The following is a 16,785-nucleotide window of genomic DNA, read 5'->3' on the forward strand; positions in this document are numbered from 1 at the left end:
GGTAAAGCTGACCACTTTTTGGCAAAAAGCCTTCAGCTCCTATAAATTCCTGGGCTGTCTAGCATGAACTGCGCACTTGAGATCTCCCCAGAATGGCTCAATGATATTGAGGTCAGGAGACGGAGATGGCCACTCCAGAACCTTCACTTTATTCTGCTGTAGCCAATGACAGGCCGACTTGGCCTTGTGTTTTGGATCGTTGACGTGTTGGAATGTCCAAGAATGTCTCATGCACAGTTTCCGGACTGATGAGTGCAAATTTGCCTCTGGTATTTGCTGATAACGTGCTGCATTCATCTTTCCTTCAACTTTGACCATGTTTCCTGTGCCTTTGTAGCTCACACATCCCCAAAACATCAGCGATCCACCTCCGTGCTTTACAGTAGGAATGGTGTGCTTTTCATCATAGGCCTTTGTTGACCTCTCTCCAAATGTAATGTTTAGGATGGTGGCCAAAAAGTTACATTTTGTTCTCATCACTACAAATTACCTTGTTCCAGAAGTTTTGAGGCTTATCTCTGTGCTGTTTTGCGTATTGTAGGCAAGATAGTTTGTGGCATTTGAGCAGTAATGCCTTTCTTCTGGTGACTCAACCACGCAGCCCATTTTTCTTCAAGTGCCTCCTTATTGTGCATCTTGAAACATCCACACTGCCAGTTTCCAGAGAGTCCTGCATTTCAGCTGATGTTATTTGTGGGTTTTTCTTTGCATCCTGAAAAATTTTCCTGGCAGTTGTGGACGACTTTCATGGTGTGAGGGAACTCTCCACCAGGTGTGGAAACTGCCCACTTCAGCAGCTGCGCATGGCCCCTTCTCCACCGGTGCACTCCGGGGAAGCGTGGCTGCAGGCACCGGTAATCAGCTGCTGGTGCCTCATTCACTCGCTTTCAGGGAGGGCACCCACTGTGACCTCCTTGGCGTTACCGGAACCTGTTATGAAAGGAAATTCAGTATCACAATGGACATGGAGGTCAGAGCACATACAGTGATCTGACAATAACCCAAAATAATAGAACGAGCTCTGAGACGTGGGAACTCTGCAGACCGCAATCCCTAATCCTCTCCAAACAACACTAGAGGCAGCCGTGGATTGCGCCCAACTCTGCCTATGCAACTCGGCACAGCCTGAGAAACTAACTAGCCTGAAGATAGAAAATAAGCCTACCTTGCCTCAGAGAAATACCCCAAAGGAAAAGGCAGCCCCCCACATATAATGACTGTGAGTTAAGATGAAAAGACAAACGTAGGGATGAAATAGATTCAGCAAAGTGAGGCCCGACTTTCTTAACAGAGTGAGGATAGGAAAGATAACTTTGCGGTCTACACAAAACCCTAAAGAAAACCACGCAAGGGGGGCAAAAAGACCCTCCGTACCGAACTAACGGCACGGAGGTACACCCTTTGCGTCCCAAAGCTTACAGCAAAACAATTAGACAAGCTGGACAGAAAAAATAGCAAACAAATAGCAAAGAAGAACTTAGCTATGCAGAGCAGCACGCCACAGGAATGATCCAGGGAAAAACAAGTCCAACACTGGAACATTGACAGGAAGCATGGATCAAAGCATTAGGTGGAGTTAAGTAGAGAAGCACCTAACGACCTCACCAGATCACCTGAGGGAGGAAACTCAGAAGCCGCAGTACCACTTTCCTCCACAAACGGAAGCTCCCAGAGAGAATCAGCCGAAGTACCACTTGTGACCACAGGAGGGAGCTCTGCCACAGAATTCACAACAGTACCCCCCCCTTGAGGAGGGGTCACCGAACCCTCACCAGAGCCCCCAGGCCGACCAGGATGAGCCACATGAAAGGCACGAACAAGATCGGGAGCATGGACATCAGAGGCAAAAACCCAGGAATTATCTTCCTGAGCATAACCCTTCCATTTAACCAGATACTGGAGTTTCCGTCTTGAAACACGAGAATCCAAAATCTTCTCCACAATATACTCCAATTCCCCCTCCACCAAAACCGGGGCAGGAGGGTCAACAGATGGAACCATAGGTGCCACGTATCTCCGCAACAATGACCTATGGAATACGTTATGTATGGAAAAAGAATCTGGGAGGGTCAGACGAAAAGACACAGGATTAAGAACCTCAGAAATCCTATACGGACCAATGAAACGAGGTTTAAACTTAGGAGAGGAAACCTTCATAGGAATATGACGAGAAGATAACCAAACCAGATCCCCAACACGAAGTCGGGGACTCACACGGCGTCTGCGATTAGCGAAACGTTGAGCCTTCTCCTGGGACAAGGTCAAATTGTCCACTACATGAGTCCAAATCTGCTGCAACCTGTCCACCACAGTATCCACACCAGGACAGTCCGAAGACTCAACCTGTCCTGAAGAGAAACGAGGATGGAACCCAGAATTGCAGAAAAATGGCGAAACCAAGGTAGCCGAGCTGGCCCGATTATTAAGGGCGAACTCAGCCAAAGGCAAAAAGGACACCCAGTCATCCTGATCGGCAGAAACAAAGCATCTCAGATAGGTTTCCAAGGTCTGATTGGTTCGTTCGGTCTGGCCATTAGTCTGAGGATGAAAAGCCGAGGAAAAAGACAAGTCAATGCCCATCCTACCACAAAAGGCTCACCAAAACCTCGAAACAAACTGGGAACCTCTGTCAGAAACGATATTCTCTGGAATGCCATGCAACCACATGCTGGAAGAACAATGGCACCAAATCAGAGGAGGAAGGCAATTTAGACAAGGGTACCAGATGGACCATCTTAGAAAAGCGATCACAGACCACCCAAATGACTGACATCTTTTGAGAAACGGGAAGATCTGAAATAAAATCCATAGAGATATGTGTCCAAGGCCTCTTCGGGACCGGCAAGGGCAAAAGCAACCCACTGGCACGAGAACAGCAGGGCTTAGCCCGAGCACAAATCCCACAGGACTGCACAAAAGTACGCACATCCCGCGACAGAGATGGCCACCAAAAGGATCTAGCCACTAACTCTCTGGTACCAAAGATTCCAGGATGACCAGCCAACACCGAACAATGAACCTCAGAGATAACTTTATTGGTCCACCTATCCGGGACAAACAGTTTCTCCGCTGGACAACGATCAGGTTTATTAGCCTGAAATTTTTGCAGCACCTGCCGCAAATCAGGGGAGATGGCAGACACAATTACTCCTTCCTTGAGGATACCCGCCGGCTCAGATAAACCCGGAGAGTCGGGCACAAAACTCCTAGACAGAGCATCCGCCTTCACATTTTTAGAGCCCGGAAGGTACGAAATCACAAAGTCAAAACGGGCAAAAAACAGCGACCAACGAGCCTGTCTAGGATTCAAACGCTTAGCAGACTCGAGATAAGTCAAGTTCTTATGATCAGTCAATACCACCACGCGATGCTTAGCTCCTTCAAGCCAATGACGCCACTCCTCGAATGCCCACTTCATGGCCAGCAACTCTCGGTTGCCCACATCATAATTTCGCTCAGCAGGCGAAAACTTCCTGGAAAAAAAAGTGCATGGTTTCATCACTGAGCAATCAGAACCTCTCTGCGACAAAACAGCCCCTGCTCCAATCTCAGAAGCATCAACCTCGACCTGGAACGGAAGAGAAACATCTGGTTGACACAACACAGGGGCAGAAGAAAAACGACGCTTCAACTCTTGAAAAGCTTCCACAGCAGCAGAAGACCAATTGACCACATCAGCACCCTTCTTGGTCAAATCGGTCAATGGTTTGGCAATACTAGAAAAATTGCAGATGAAGCGACGATAAAAATTAGCAAAGCCCAGGAACTTTTGCAGACTTTTCAGAGATGTCGGCTGAGTCCAATCATGGATAGCTTGGACCTTAACAGGATCCAACTCGATAGTAGAAGGGGAAAAGATGAACCCCAAAAATGAAACCTTCTGCACACCAAAGAGACACTTTGATCCCTTCACAAACAAAGAATTAGCACGCAGGACCAGAAAAACCTTTCTGACCTGCTTCACATGAGACTCCCAATCATCCGAGAAGATCAAAATGTCATCCAAGTACACAATCAGGAATTTATCCAGGTACTCTCGGAAGATGTCATGCATAAAGGACTGAAACACTGATGGAGCATTGGCAAGTCCGAATGGCATCACTAGATACTCAAAATGACCCTCGGGCGTATTAAATGCAGTTTTCCATTCATCTCCTCGCCTGATTCGCACCAGATTATACGCACCACGAAGATCTATCTTGGTGAACCAACTAGCCCCCTTAATCCGAGCAAACAAATCAGATAACATTGGCAAGGGGTACCGAAATTTAACAGTGATCTTATTAAGAAGGCGATAATCTATACAAGGTCTCAGCGAACCATCCTTCTTGGCTACAAAAAAGAACCCTGCTCCTAATGGCGACGATGACTGGCGAATATGCCCCTTCCCCAGGGATTCCTTCACATAACTGCGCATAGCGGTGTGCTCAGGCACGGATAAATTAAACAGTCGACCTTTTGGGAATTTACTACCAGGAATCAAATTGATAGCACAATCACAATCCCTATGCGGAGGTAGGGTATCGGACTTGGGCTCATCAAATACATCCCGGTAATCAGACAAGAACTCTGGAACCTCAGAAGGGGTGGATGACGAAATTGACAGAAATGGAACATCACCATGTACCCCCTGACAACCCCAGCTGGACACCGACATGGATTTCCAATCCAATACTGGATTATGGGCTTGTAGCCATGGCAACCCCAACACGACCACATCATGCAGATTATGCAACACCAGAAAGCGAATAACCTCCTGATGTGCAGGAGCCATGCACATGGTCAGCTGGGTCCAGTATTGAGGCTTATTCTTGGCCAAAGGCATAGCATCAATTCCTCTCAATGGAATAGGACACTGCAAGGGCTCCAAGAAAAACCCACAACGCTTAGCATATTCCAAGTCCATCAAATTCAGGGCAGCGCCTGAATCCACAAACGCCATGACAGAATACGATGACAAAGAGCAGATCAAGGTAACGGACAGAAGAAATTTTGACTGTACCGTACCAATGGTGGCAGACCTAGCGAACCGCTTAGTGCGCTTAGGACAATCAGAGATAGCATGAGTGGAATCACCACAGTAGAAACACAGCCCATTCAGACGTCTGTGTTCTTGCCGTTTAACTCTGGTCAAAGTCCTATCGCACTGCATAGGCTCAGGTTTAAGCTCAGGTAATACCGCCAAATGGTGCACAGATTTACGCTCACGCAAGCGTCAACCGATCTGAATGGCCAAAGACATAGACTCATTCAAACCAGCAGGCATAGGAAATCCCACCATGACATCCTTAAGGGCTTCAGAGAGACCCTTTCTGAACATAGCTGCCAGCGCAGATTCATTCCATTGAGTGAGCACTGACCACTTTCTAAATTTCTGACAATATACCTCTATCTCATCCTGACCCTGACAAAGAGCCAGCAAATTCTTTTCTGCCTGATCCACTGAATTAGGCTCATCGTACAGCAATCCGAGCGCCAGGAAAAACGCATCGATATTACTTAATGCAGGATCTCCTGGCGCAAGAGGAAATGCCCAGTCCTGAGGGTCGCCGCGCAAAAAAGAAATAATAATCAAAACCTGTTGAACTGGATCACCAGAGGAATGAGGTTTCAAGGCCAGAAATAGCTTACAATTATTTTTGAAACTCAGAAACTTAGTTCTATCTCCAAAAAACAAATCAGGAATAGGAATTCTTGGTTCTAACATAGATTTCTGATCAATAGTGTCTTGAATCTTTTGTACTCTTGCCGAGAGCTGATCCACAAATGAAGACAGACTTCTAATGTCCATCGCTACACCTGTGTACTGAACCACCCAAATGTCTAGGGGAAAAAAAAGGCAAAACACAGTGCAAAGAAAAAAAAATGGTCTCAGAACTTCTTTTTTCCCTCTATTGAGAATCATTAGTACTTTTGGCTTCCTGTACTGTTATGAAAGGCAATTCAGTATCACAATGGACATGGAGGTCAGAGCACATACAGTGATCTGACAATAACCCAAAATAATAGAACGAGCTCTGAGACGTGGGAACTCTGCAGACCGCAATCCCTAATCCTCTCTAAACAACACTAGAGGCAGCCGTGGATTGCGCCTAACTCTGCCTATGCAACTCGGCACAGCCTGAGAAACTAACTAGCCTGAAGATAGAAAATAAGCCTACCTTGCCTCAGAGAAATACCCCAAAGGAAAAGGCAGCCCCCCACATATAATGACTGTGAGTTAAGATGAAAAGACAAACGTAGGGATGAAATAGATTCAGCAAAGTGAGGCCCGACTTTCTTAACAGATCGAGGATAGAAAAGGTAACTTTGCGGTCTACACAAAACCCTAAAGAAAACCACGCAAAGGGGGCAAAAAGACCCTCCGTACCGAACTAACGGCACGGAGGTACACCCTTTGCGTCCCAGAGCTTCCAGCAAAACAATTAGACAAGCTGGACAGAAAAAATAGCAAACAAATAGCAAAGAAGAACTTAGCTATGCAGAGCAGCAGGCCACAGGAATGATCCAGGGAAAAATAAGTCCAACACTGGAACATTGACAGGAAGCATGGATCAAAGCATTAGGTGGAGTTAAGTAGAGAAGCACCTAACGACCTCACCAGATCACCTGAGGGAGGAAACTCAGAAGCCGCAGTACCACTTTCCTCCACAAACTGAAGCTCCCAGAGAGAATCAGCCGAAGTACCACTTGTGACCACAGGAGGGAGCTCTGCCACAGAATTCACAACAGGAACCCTGGCGATGGCCGTAGCAGACCCGTGCCTGCCAAAGCCCGGCTGCCCCAGGCATCCTCTTCTATTTGCATCTTCACCACCGATTAAACTGAGTGTTTCCCATCAAGGACAGGAAAACAACTGATGCAGAGAGGAGCCGCCCTTTTTATCATGAAGGTTTCCTGTCCTTGAAGAGCGATTCCCTCTTTCGTGGTGCCGTCATGGGTGAATGAAAAATGGTGATAACCATATCCTACTCCCAAAAAGGAGGCACCCACCCTAAGATTATTTACTGGGCCTTGGTTTGTGCTGAGATCAGCAGAAGCACATCGAAGAAAAGAAGCATCCTCCATGGATATAAGGAAAAGGTCCTGCCTTAGGGTGTCTTCTTGTCAAGGTCAATTACAGTGAAGTGACTGTGACCAAACGCAGTAGACATCCCTCAGATGCAACTCCTCCCCTTCCTGAAGAATCTGATTCCAATCAGCAGAGAACTCCTTGAAGGCCATTGGCGTCATTCTCCGACCGATTAATTGTTTTTCTCAGCTCAGAGAGCCGGAAAACGCTTTGCATTCCATGGTGGATTACAACCAGATGGGACGTCAATTCAAGGGGACCGATGTCCCACATCACTACCAGATATGCTCACTTCATGCCATTATAAAGAGAAGGAGGAAGGAGGCTTGGGAGATATGAGTGTACCCCAGCCCACCTCCGATCAGCATTGCCCAGAGGCGCAGAGAAATGTGGTGGTCAAGATCCTCGGGACAAAGGAGCAGATGGAGAGGAAGAAGGCACCGCTCCCAGCTTCTGCTGACCGCAGAAAACCAGGATGATGTCTTCATGTCCCTAGGGAAAGGAAAAACACTGCTGACAGGAGATGGGGAGGGACTACCTCTGTTTCTTGACCCTAATAGGACAGGGAGGCCACCTCCTATTGTCCTGTCGTGGAGGGTGAGGGGAGAAAACAACATTGGTAAATGGCTTCCACATCATTTTTACACCAAAGATAAACCTCCAGTCTGTTCAGAAAACAGATTTAAGGTATTTCTATATAGGGAGTACGGTCTCTTGTGCTGTCTGCCAACTAGTGCAGGGAGACTTCGATGCCAAGCAATGTTCCCTGGGAAAAAGGTATGCAATTTAACTTTAGTTCAAAAGAAAGAAAGATGGCTCACTATAGTCACCTATTGGAAGTTTCTACCCACTAAGTCAATCCTTTAGTGAGCATTGCCAGATGACTTAAGATTTAGGCAAGCCTTTTGCAGACAACACTTTTGGGATACTGACCCTGCATCAGTGAACAGCAGGACGATAGTAAATTTTTCCTGTTGGAGGAAAAGTAATTTGCATGCTTTTTCCTAGGAGAACTGCCTGGCCTATACAGTGGGGCAAAAAAGTATTTAGTCAGTCAGCAATAGTGCAAGTTCCACCACTTAAAAAGATGAGAGGCGTCTGTAATTTACATCATAGGTAGACCTCAACTATGGGAGACAAACTGAGAAAAAAAAATCCAGAAAATCACATTGTCTGTTTTTTTAACATTTTATTTGCATATTATGGTGGAAAATAAGTATTTGGTCAGAAACAAAATTTCATCTCAATACTTTGTAATATATCCTTTGTTGGCAATGACAGAGGTCAAACGTTTTCTGTAAGTCTTCACAAGGTTGCCACACACTGTTGTTGGTATGTTGGCCCATTCCTCCATGCAGATCTCCTCTAGAGCAGTGATTTTTTTGGCTTTTCGCTTGGCAACACGGACTTTCAACTCCCTCCAAAGGTTTTCTATAGGGTTGAGATCTGGAGACTGGCTAGGCCACTCCAGGACCTTGAAATGCTTCTTACGAAGCCACTCCTTCGTTGCCCTGGCGGTGTGCTTTGGATCATTGTCATGTTGAAAGACCCAGCCACGTTTCATCTTCAATGCCCTTGCTGATGGAAGGAGGTTTGCACTCAAAATCTCACGATACATGGCCCCATTCATTCTTTTATGTACCCGGATCAGTCGTCCTGGCCCCTTTGCAGAGAAACAGCCCCAAAGCATGATGTTTCCACCACCATGCTTTACAGTAGGTATGGTGTATGATGGATGCAACTCAGTATTCTTTTTCCTCCAAACACGACAAGTTGTGTTTCTACCAAACAGTTTCAGTTTGGTTTCATCAGACCATAGGACATTCTCCCAAAACTCCTCTGGATCATCCAAATGCTCTCTAGCAAACTTCAGACGGGCCCGGACATGTACTGGCTTAAGCAGTGGGACACGTCTGGCACTGCAGGATCTGAGTCCATGGTGGCGTAGTGTGTTACTTATGGTAGGCCTTGTTACATTGGTCCCAGCTCTCTGCAGTTCATTCACTAGGTCCCCCTGCGTGGTTCTGGGATTTTTGCTCACCGTTCTTGTGATCATTCTGGCCCCACGGGGTGGGATTTTGCGTGGAGCCCCAGATCGAGGGAGATTATCAGTGGTCTTGTATGTCTTCCATTTTCTAATTATTGCTCCCACTGTTGATTTCTTCACTCCAAGCTGGTTGGCTATTGCAGATTCAGTCTTCCCAGCCTGGTGCAGGGCTACAATTTTGTTTCTGATGTCCTTTGACAGCTCTTTGGTCTTCACCATAGTGGAGTTTGGAGTCAGACTGTTTGAGGGTATGCACAGGTGTCTTTTTATACTGATAACAAGTTTAAACAGGTGCCATTACTACAGGTAATGAGTGGAGGAAAGAGGAGACTCTTAAAGAAGAAGTTACAGGTCTGTGAGAGCCAGAAATCTTGATTGTTTGTTTCTGACCAAATACTTATTTTCCACCATAATATGCAAATAAAATGATAAAAAAACAGACAATGTGATTTTCTGGATTTTTTTTTCTCAGTTTGTCTCCCATAGTTGAGGTCTACCTATGATGTAAATTACAGACGCCTCTCATCTTTTTAAGTGGTGGAACTTGCACTATTGCTGACTGACTAAATACTTTTTTGCCCCACTGTATGTGCTCAAAAGAAAAAAAAAACATCTTCCTAGACCTCCATCAAAGGTCTCTCAAGTAATTAAACAGTAACTTGCCATGCACTGAAGAAAACAGAGCACCCCAAAACAGTCTTTGGATGGGTGTCTTTACCTGGATATTTCAGTTAGGCTAAATATGGCAAGTCATGTGGCAAGGCTCTATAGAGAAAAGCTTTCCTCCTTAAGAGGAGAACCAATTTGCAGATTTCTGAGATCTTCCTTCATTACAGTGCAGACAAGTGCTTCATACCAGGAAGCAGTAGTGTGCTCGTAACTACGAGGAGCGATGTACTGCAGGATGAGCTGTATATAGGGGGCTGAGTAGAAATACTGAAGGATAAAGCTGTATACAGGTGGTTGAGAGGAGTTATATACTGCAGCAGGGGGCTTTGTGTACCAGGACCAAGATTAGTCGAGGTGTGTTTGTTACCTGCTGCTGAGAGATCAGTGATGTGAAACTGCAAATATTGCTCTATTGATGCATATGGCAGAAAATTCTCTTCTGCTATATGCATCATTTGTTGCTTCAAAAAACTGATCTGTCACAAGCAGGCAGCAAACACAGCTCTGTACTGCTGTTGTAGAGGGGTGCAAGAGAGTTGAGCTCTGCAATAACCAGATAATGATGTAAAACCACACTGCAGTTATTCTGATGTCGATGGCATAAAATAAGATTGGTTAGCCAGGGTTCTGTATATGAAAAAAAATGTGTATAGAAGCATAATATGAAGTCTATACTTGACTTAGCCTAATGATAACTCAGAAGTCGGGCTAGTTAGATGCACACAGGAAAAGTAGAGGGGTCTGCAGCACTGAGAGGAAGCAAGTGCTGCTGACAAATATAGTTTTAGTGGCGAAGAAGCTGGACAGCCCATTTTACGATGTGAAGTTGGATGCATCAAAGGGCAGATAAGAAATTAAAAAACAAACAAAAAAAAAAAAAAACAAGGGTACTAGAAAGCAGTATGAATTTACTGTGCTTTGTGAAAAATAATACAATCCTAGTAATAACCCTTTAAACAGCACAGCTCCGTTACGCTCAACAACACCCTGCTATGCCATCTCAATGGTTGTTTCAAGATTTGTTGTGAATACACAGTAGACAGGCGTGAAGCTGAGTTGTGCTTGATACCAGCTAACAGATCAATAATTGAAAACGGCAAGTGCTGATCAACAGATGTATGTAACATCATAAAATGTGTAGTGTATCAGAGCATATACATGAACAAGAGGCATAGGCTATGCTAATGTAACAATGCAAGTGCTGCTGTATAGAGGACAGGCACTTGCAGTAGCTACATGTTGGGATTTGTCTATACATTGCAGACACTGTGCTATGTTAAAGAAAAAGAAATATTGACATTGTGCAAGTAATTTTTTAAGTGATGCCTTCGCCAATCATGAAAAAAAGATGCAACAATCCTTCAAAAAAGAGGAGTGCCTAGTTTTCAGGATACATTACAAATATGTTAAAAAGTCTGCTGATGACACTAAATTTTACATATAAATTGTACATATCAACCACCTATCAGAGCACTTTTCATCCAGTTGTTGAAGTTCCTTAGATGAACGATTCGGGACTGGTTGCGCTGGTTTAATCCGCACTCCTGGAGTTCATTGTAGTGTGCAGCTACTGCTGAGCTGTGACCTTCTGATGTTCGCTGTGCACAGAAAAGAAAAAAGCAAAAAGATAAATAAAAAGCTAAAATAATACAAAAACAGTTTACATAATTATATTACTAAGGCTTTATTAGGTCTGCTGCCATGGGAAAAAAACTAAAATGTTGCACTTTTTACAGTGTTATACCTTCGTGTATGTTTAAACATAGCAGCAGGGTATCGGACCACTACCATACAGTTTTTTGCCGTAATGTGTCCCTACAGATTATACATGTTATATTGGACCATACAGTGTTCACTCCAAAGAATGATAACCACTGCAGAGATCAAAATAATCAAGAAGACGACTTCTCTTTAGACAAACTTTTGACATTTTACTCCTGCCGGCCAACAGGTTTCCTCTTATTCGGCAAGCTGGGCCAGAACATCACAGCTCTATTCTTTGTGTAGTGGCTGTTCAACCTAATAGAAGGTGGTCCGAATATGTTCGGGTTCCCTCTTATTCGGCAAGCTATAGCGCTTACCGAATATGCTCCATAGGGAACTCGGATACATGGAGCGCGCCGGCTGATCAGCTGTTCGGCACCGCAGCTGCATAAGTCGCGGTTGTGGCGCCGATCAGTTGATGAGCTGGAGCGATCCAGGAAGCCAGGTTCCCTCTGGAGCATATTCGGTAAGCGCTATAGCTTGCCGAATAAGAGGGAAGCCAAACATATTCGCTCAACTCTACTCAGGACCACCTTCTATTAGCGTGAACAGCCACTACACAAAGAATAGAGCGGAGATGTTGACCAGCTGACTACTTTGGCCACGGCTAGAGCGAGAACAGTGCTGGGTTTCACACTCCCACCTTACCGATAGGTGAATGAAAATACCTTAATCCTTCAAACCCCCTTGATATAGCATGTTAACTAAGTTTTACAGAAGAAGAAAAACATAAAAAAAAAAAAACACCAAACTCAGGCCCCAAGTACATCCACACAGTAGCCCACATTGATGAGGTATACAGTCATGGCCAAAAGTTTTGAGAATGACACCAAATTTATATTTTCACATGATCTGCTGCCCTCTGGTTTTTATTAGTGTTTGTCTGATGTTTATATTACATACAGAAATATAATTGCAATCATATTATGAGTACCAATAGGTTATATTGACAGTTAGAATGAGTTAATGCAGCAAGTCAATATTTGCAGTGTTGACCTTTCTTCTTCAAGACCTCTGCAATTCTCCCTGGCATGCTCTCAATCAACTTCTGGAGCAAATCCTGACTGATAGCAGTCCATTCTTGCATAATCAATGCTTGCATTTTGCCAGAATTTGTTGGTTTTTGTTTGTCCACCCGTCTCTTGATGATTGACCACAAGTTCTCAATGGGATTAAGATCTGGGGAGTTTCCAGGCCATGGACCCAAAATCTCTATGTTTTGTTCCATGAGCCATTTGGTTATCACCTTTGCTTTATGGCAAGGTGCTCCATCATGCTGGAAAAGGCATTGTTGGGCACCAAACTGCTCTTGGACGGTTGGGAGAAGTTGCTCTTGGAGGACATTCTGGTACCATTCTTTATTCATGGCTGTGTTTTTAGGCAAGACTGTGAGTGAGCCGATTCCCTTGGCTGAGAAGCAACCCCACACATGAATGGTTTCAGGATGCTTTACAGTTGGCATGAGACAAGACTGGTGGTAGCGCTCACCTCTTCTTCTCCGAATAAGCTGTTTTCCAGATGTCCCAAACAATCGAAAAGGGGATTCATCAGAGAAAATGACTTTGCCCCAGTCCTCAGCAGTCCACTCCCTGTACCTTTTGCAGAATATCAGTCGGTCCCTGATGTTTTTTCTGGAGAGAAGTGGCTTCTTTGCTGCCCTCCTTGAAACCAGGCCTTGCTCAAAAAGTTTCCGCCTCACAGTGCGTGCAGAAGCACTCACACCAGCCTGCTGCCATTCCTGAGCAAGCTCGGCACTGCTGGTAGTCCGATCCCGCAGCTGAAACAGTTTTAAGATACGGTCCTGGCGCTTGCTGGTCTTTCTTGGGCGCCCTGGAGCCTTTTTGACAACAATGGAAGCTCTCTCCTTGAAGTTCTTGATGATGCGATAGATTGTTGACTGAGGTGCAATCTTTGTAGCTACGATACTCTTCCCTGTTAGGCCATTTTTGTGCAGTGCAATGATGGCTGCACGTGTTTCTTTAGAGATAACCATGGTTAACTGAAGAGAAACAATGATACCAAGCACCAGCCTCCTTTTAAAGAGTCCAGTGATGTCATTCTTACTTAATCATGACTGATTGATCGCCAGCCCTGTCCTCATCAACACCCACACCTGTGTTAATGGATCAATCACTAAAACGGTGTTAGCTGCTCCTTTTAAAGGGACACTGTCACCTGGATTTGGAGGGAACAATCTTCAGCCATGGAGGCGGGGTTTGGGGGTTTTTGATTCACCCTTTCCTTACCCGCTGGCTATATTATTATATTGGATTGAAGTTCATTATCTGTCCTCCATAGTACACACCTGCGCAAGGCAAGATTGCACCTTGTGCAGGCGTGTACTACGGAGGACAGAGAATGAACTTCAATCCAATATTGCAGCCAGCATGCAGCCAGCGGGTAAGGAAAGGGTGAATCAAAAACCCCAAAACCCCGCCTCCATGGCTGAAGATTGTTCCCTCCAAATTCAGGTGACAGTGTCCCTTTAAAGGGAATCTGTCAGCAGGTTTTTGCTAAGTAATCTGGGACAGATTTCAGGCACATGTCACTTATTAGGTTATGTGCAGATGTTTCCATACAATGAATGTTTTAATCACCAGATTATCACTGCCCAGACTAGTTGCCTCATCCCGAGTGGTCCGACACCCCCCTCAAGTGATAAGCAGCTCACTGTCAATAGACCATGTACATAGTGCGCTGTGGTATGGGAGGGGGAAGCTTTTTGAGCTCTACAACATCTAAAAACTCTGATATTGTGTCACAACTGCTCCCAGCAAACTAAAAGATACATCGTTGGAATCAGGGTCTCTTTTTCTATATTATGCTGCTCTTAGAGGAGGTGGGAAAAACCTGGTGACACATTCCCTTTAATATAGCACATTTGGAGCATAAGATACACAGCATTTTACAGTAGCAGCATAACCAATGAGATGTGCAAAATTTCATGAACAAGCGGCATTTTTTTACATAAGGATTTGTGGCTCGGCGGTGTTTTTGCCAAAAGGCAGCATGTTAATTCTTTCAGCATCTTTACAGCGCTCTTCACCCATCCCAATGAGTGAGTGATAAACACAAAAAAAGCTATACCAAGCGCATATAAAAAGATGGGTATTGTACAGTGCAAAATGAGTATTTATCCGTACGCTGCTAGCAACCGTAGGATCGGAGGCAATCATGGTGCCTCTGGAGGGTATGAATATGGTAACTTAAAGGGATTGTCCAATATCAAGAACCTTTTCTCAGAGTAGATACATACAATTCTCTTAGACGGTTGATCCTGGGCATCAGACTTCCTCTTCTGCGAGGACACTGGTACACTTTCAGCGTCCATTTCACGTGACTGAGGACCCTCAGAGCTAAAAACAAGAAAAAAAAAAAGATTTTATTCTGCAGGCAAAAGAAGATGTACGGAATCTATAGTAATCGCACAGAATTTCAACCAGGGAAAAGCTACAGAACGCATTTGATCTATACCTGTAAATACTAAGGGCCAGACTCATCATTGCATTTTCGCTAATGTGTGGCATGAATAACTCAAATAATGACTATGATTTGCCCCTGCTTTACAGTTACGGTATCTTTTGCTGCTCAGTTAATGTTCTGATTTTTACATCAATGTAGCTTTTCCAGATTTTTTTGCACAGATTCATCAAATACGACTTTCTAAAAGCAACAACTTCTTTGCCCAAAAGTACTCCAGTCCCAACTGGAGAGGTTGGTTTGTTCATCAGATGTTTTTGCGCAATTTTTTTTCAGAATATGCAACTGTTCAATCTTTATTTTTGCTATTTTTGATTCGCACAAAATTCACATAAACATTTTGAAGACTTTTGAGCAAAAAGCAGCAACGAATGTCACAAAAAAACCAAACAACATCGGACTGGACCGGGGTGATTGACATACGAAAACGGAGAGATTACTAAGGTATTTTGGCAGCAAAGGTGGGGAATCAGGGGATATGAAAGGTACTGATGTAAAGCAGAGCTCACACCCTATTGAACCATTTTTTATCTCATATCGTAAAAAACGGGGTGACAGGTTCCCTTTAATTTAGGCCATTTTGTTAAGAGGCTTCATTTTTAGGTTCAATTATTCTGAAATGTGCGTTTCTGCATATCAATGAATTGTCTAACTTACTTTTGCTGGCAGTTACTGTAGTGATGACACCGCCTTTAGATGTACATGCCCCCATTCAATTCCGCACGCAGGGGTCAGAAGATGCCTGTAGGGGGCTCTCCCATTGGCGAGCCTGTATTAAGGATAACAGAAACAGCTGGTCCTCGCTCTCCCAAGGTCCAGAACTGCATCTGGGCCGCTGCTCCGGAGACTGTCAGCAATCACTTGGAAGTGATGGAGACGCACTGGGGAGGGCGAGTGCCAGCTGTTTCCATTATTTTTATCACAGGCACGCTGATGGCCTGCCGAATGCTGAAAAGGGCCTGTAGCCTGAGATTTCTCAGCAAGCAACGAGATAAACCGACTACAACTTACCTTTCAGATCCCACGTGACTCCAGCTCAGATGCTCCGTCTATTAATGAACATTTCTTATGTTTCTAACCATAAGCTGTCAGGAAATCTCCCAAAGGCCAGAGAAAGCCCTTTAACTTTCCATATACAATAATTACACTTTATCCGCATAAGTGTGGAAAACTAAGAAATAAGTACTTCTAAGATATGAAAACTGCGTTAGATCATGTGTACACGTTCAGTATCTGTAAGCCAAAGTCAGGAGTGGAACAATTAGAGGAAAAGTATAACAGAAACATATGCACCACTTCTGCATTTATCACACACTCCTGGTTTTGGCTTACAAATACTGATGTAAAATACTGACCAAATACTGATAGTGTGACGGCAGCCTTATCGAACAGGGGCACAGCTTGAAACAAGCTTATGGAGATGAACAATTTTCTCCTATAATAATATTTAAAGACACAAAAGAGAATAGTAAAACCAAAAACACTCAGTTTGAAAAAATGTTGCAGTAATCCGCAAGTGCTAGTAAAAGATGTAAAAAAAAAAAAAACAGGGTATTTGGTTGATACGTTTTTTGCAAAAAATGTATACTAAGCTGCTCTACCAAACTTCACGGTATACCCTTATCAGAGCAGTCCTAACTAATGTATGCAATCCCTATCTGATGTATTTAAAAACCTGATCATCTGTATATTACCTGTGTGAACAGGGTTCAGAGAGGAAAAATCCATGTGTGCATACAGAGTAGAACAGCTT

General features: G+C 44.3%; 1 protein-coding gene across 1 annotated transcript in view; it reads right to left on the reverse strand.

Moving 5' to 3' along the window:
• Window positions 1–16,785, reverse strand: part of RNMT (RNA guanine-7 methyltransferase) — a 61,090-nt gene that overhangs the window by 39,467 nt on the left and 4,838 nt on the right. The window contains exons 2-3 of the mRNA XM_069731001.1: window positions 14,809–14,908; window positions 11,251–11,386 (exon numbers count right to left, since the gene is read on the reverse strand). Of these exons, the coding sequence (XP_069587102.1) occupies window positions 11,251–11,386; window positions 14,809–14,883 (211 nt within the window). The 5' untranslated portion in view covers window positions 14,884–14,908. The remainder of the gene's footprint in view (window positions 1–11,250; window positions 11,387–14,808; window positions 14,909–16,785) is intronic.

The sequence above is a fragment of the Ranitomeya imitator genome, chromosome 6 (assembly GCF_032444005.1).
Source record: "Ranitomeya imitator isolate aRanImi1 chromosome 6, aRanImi1.pri, whole genome shotgun sequence".
Classification (NCBI taxonomy): Eukaryota; Metazoa; Chordata; class Amphibia; order Anura; family Dendrobatidae; genus Ranitomeya; species Ranitomeya imitator.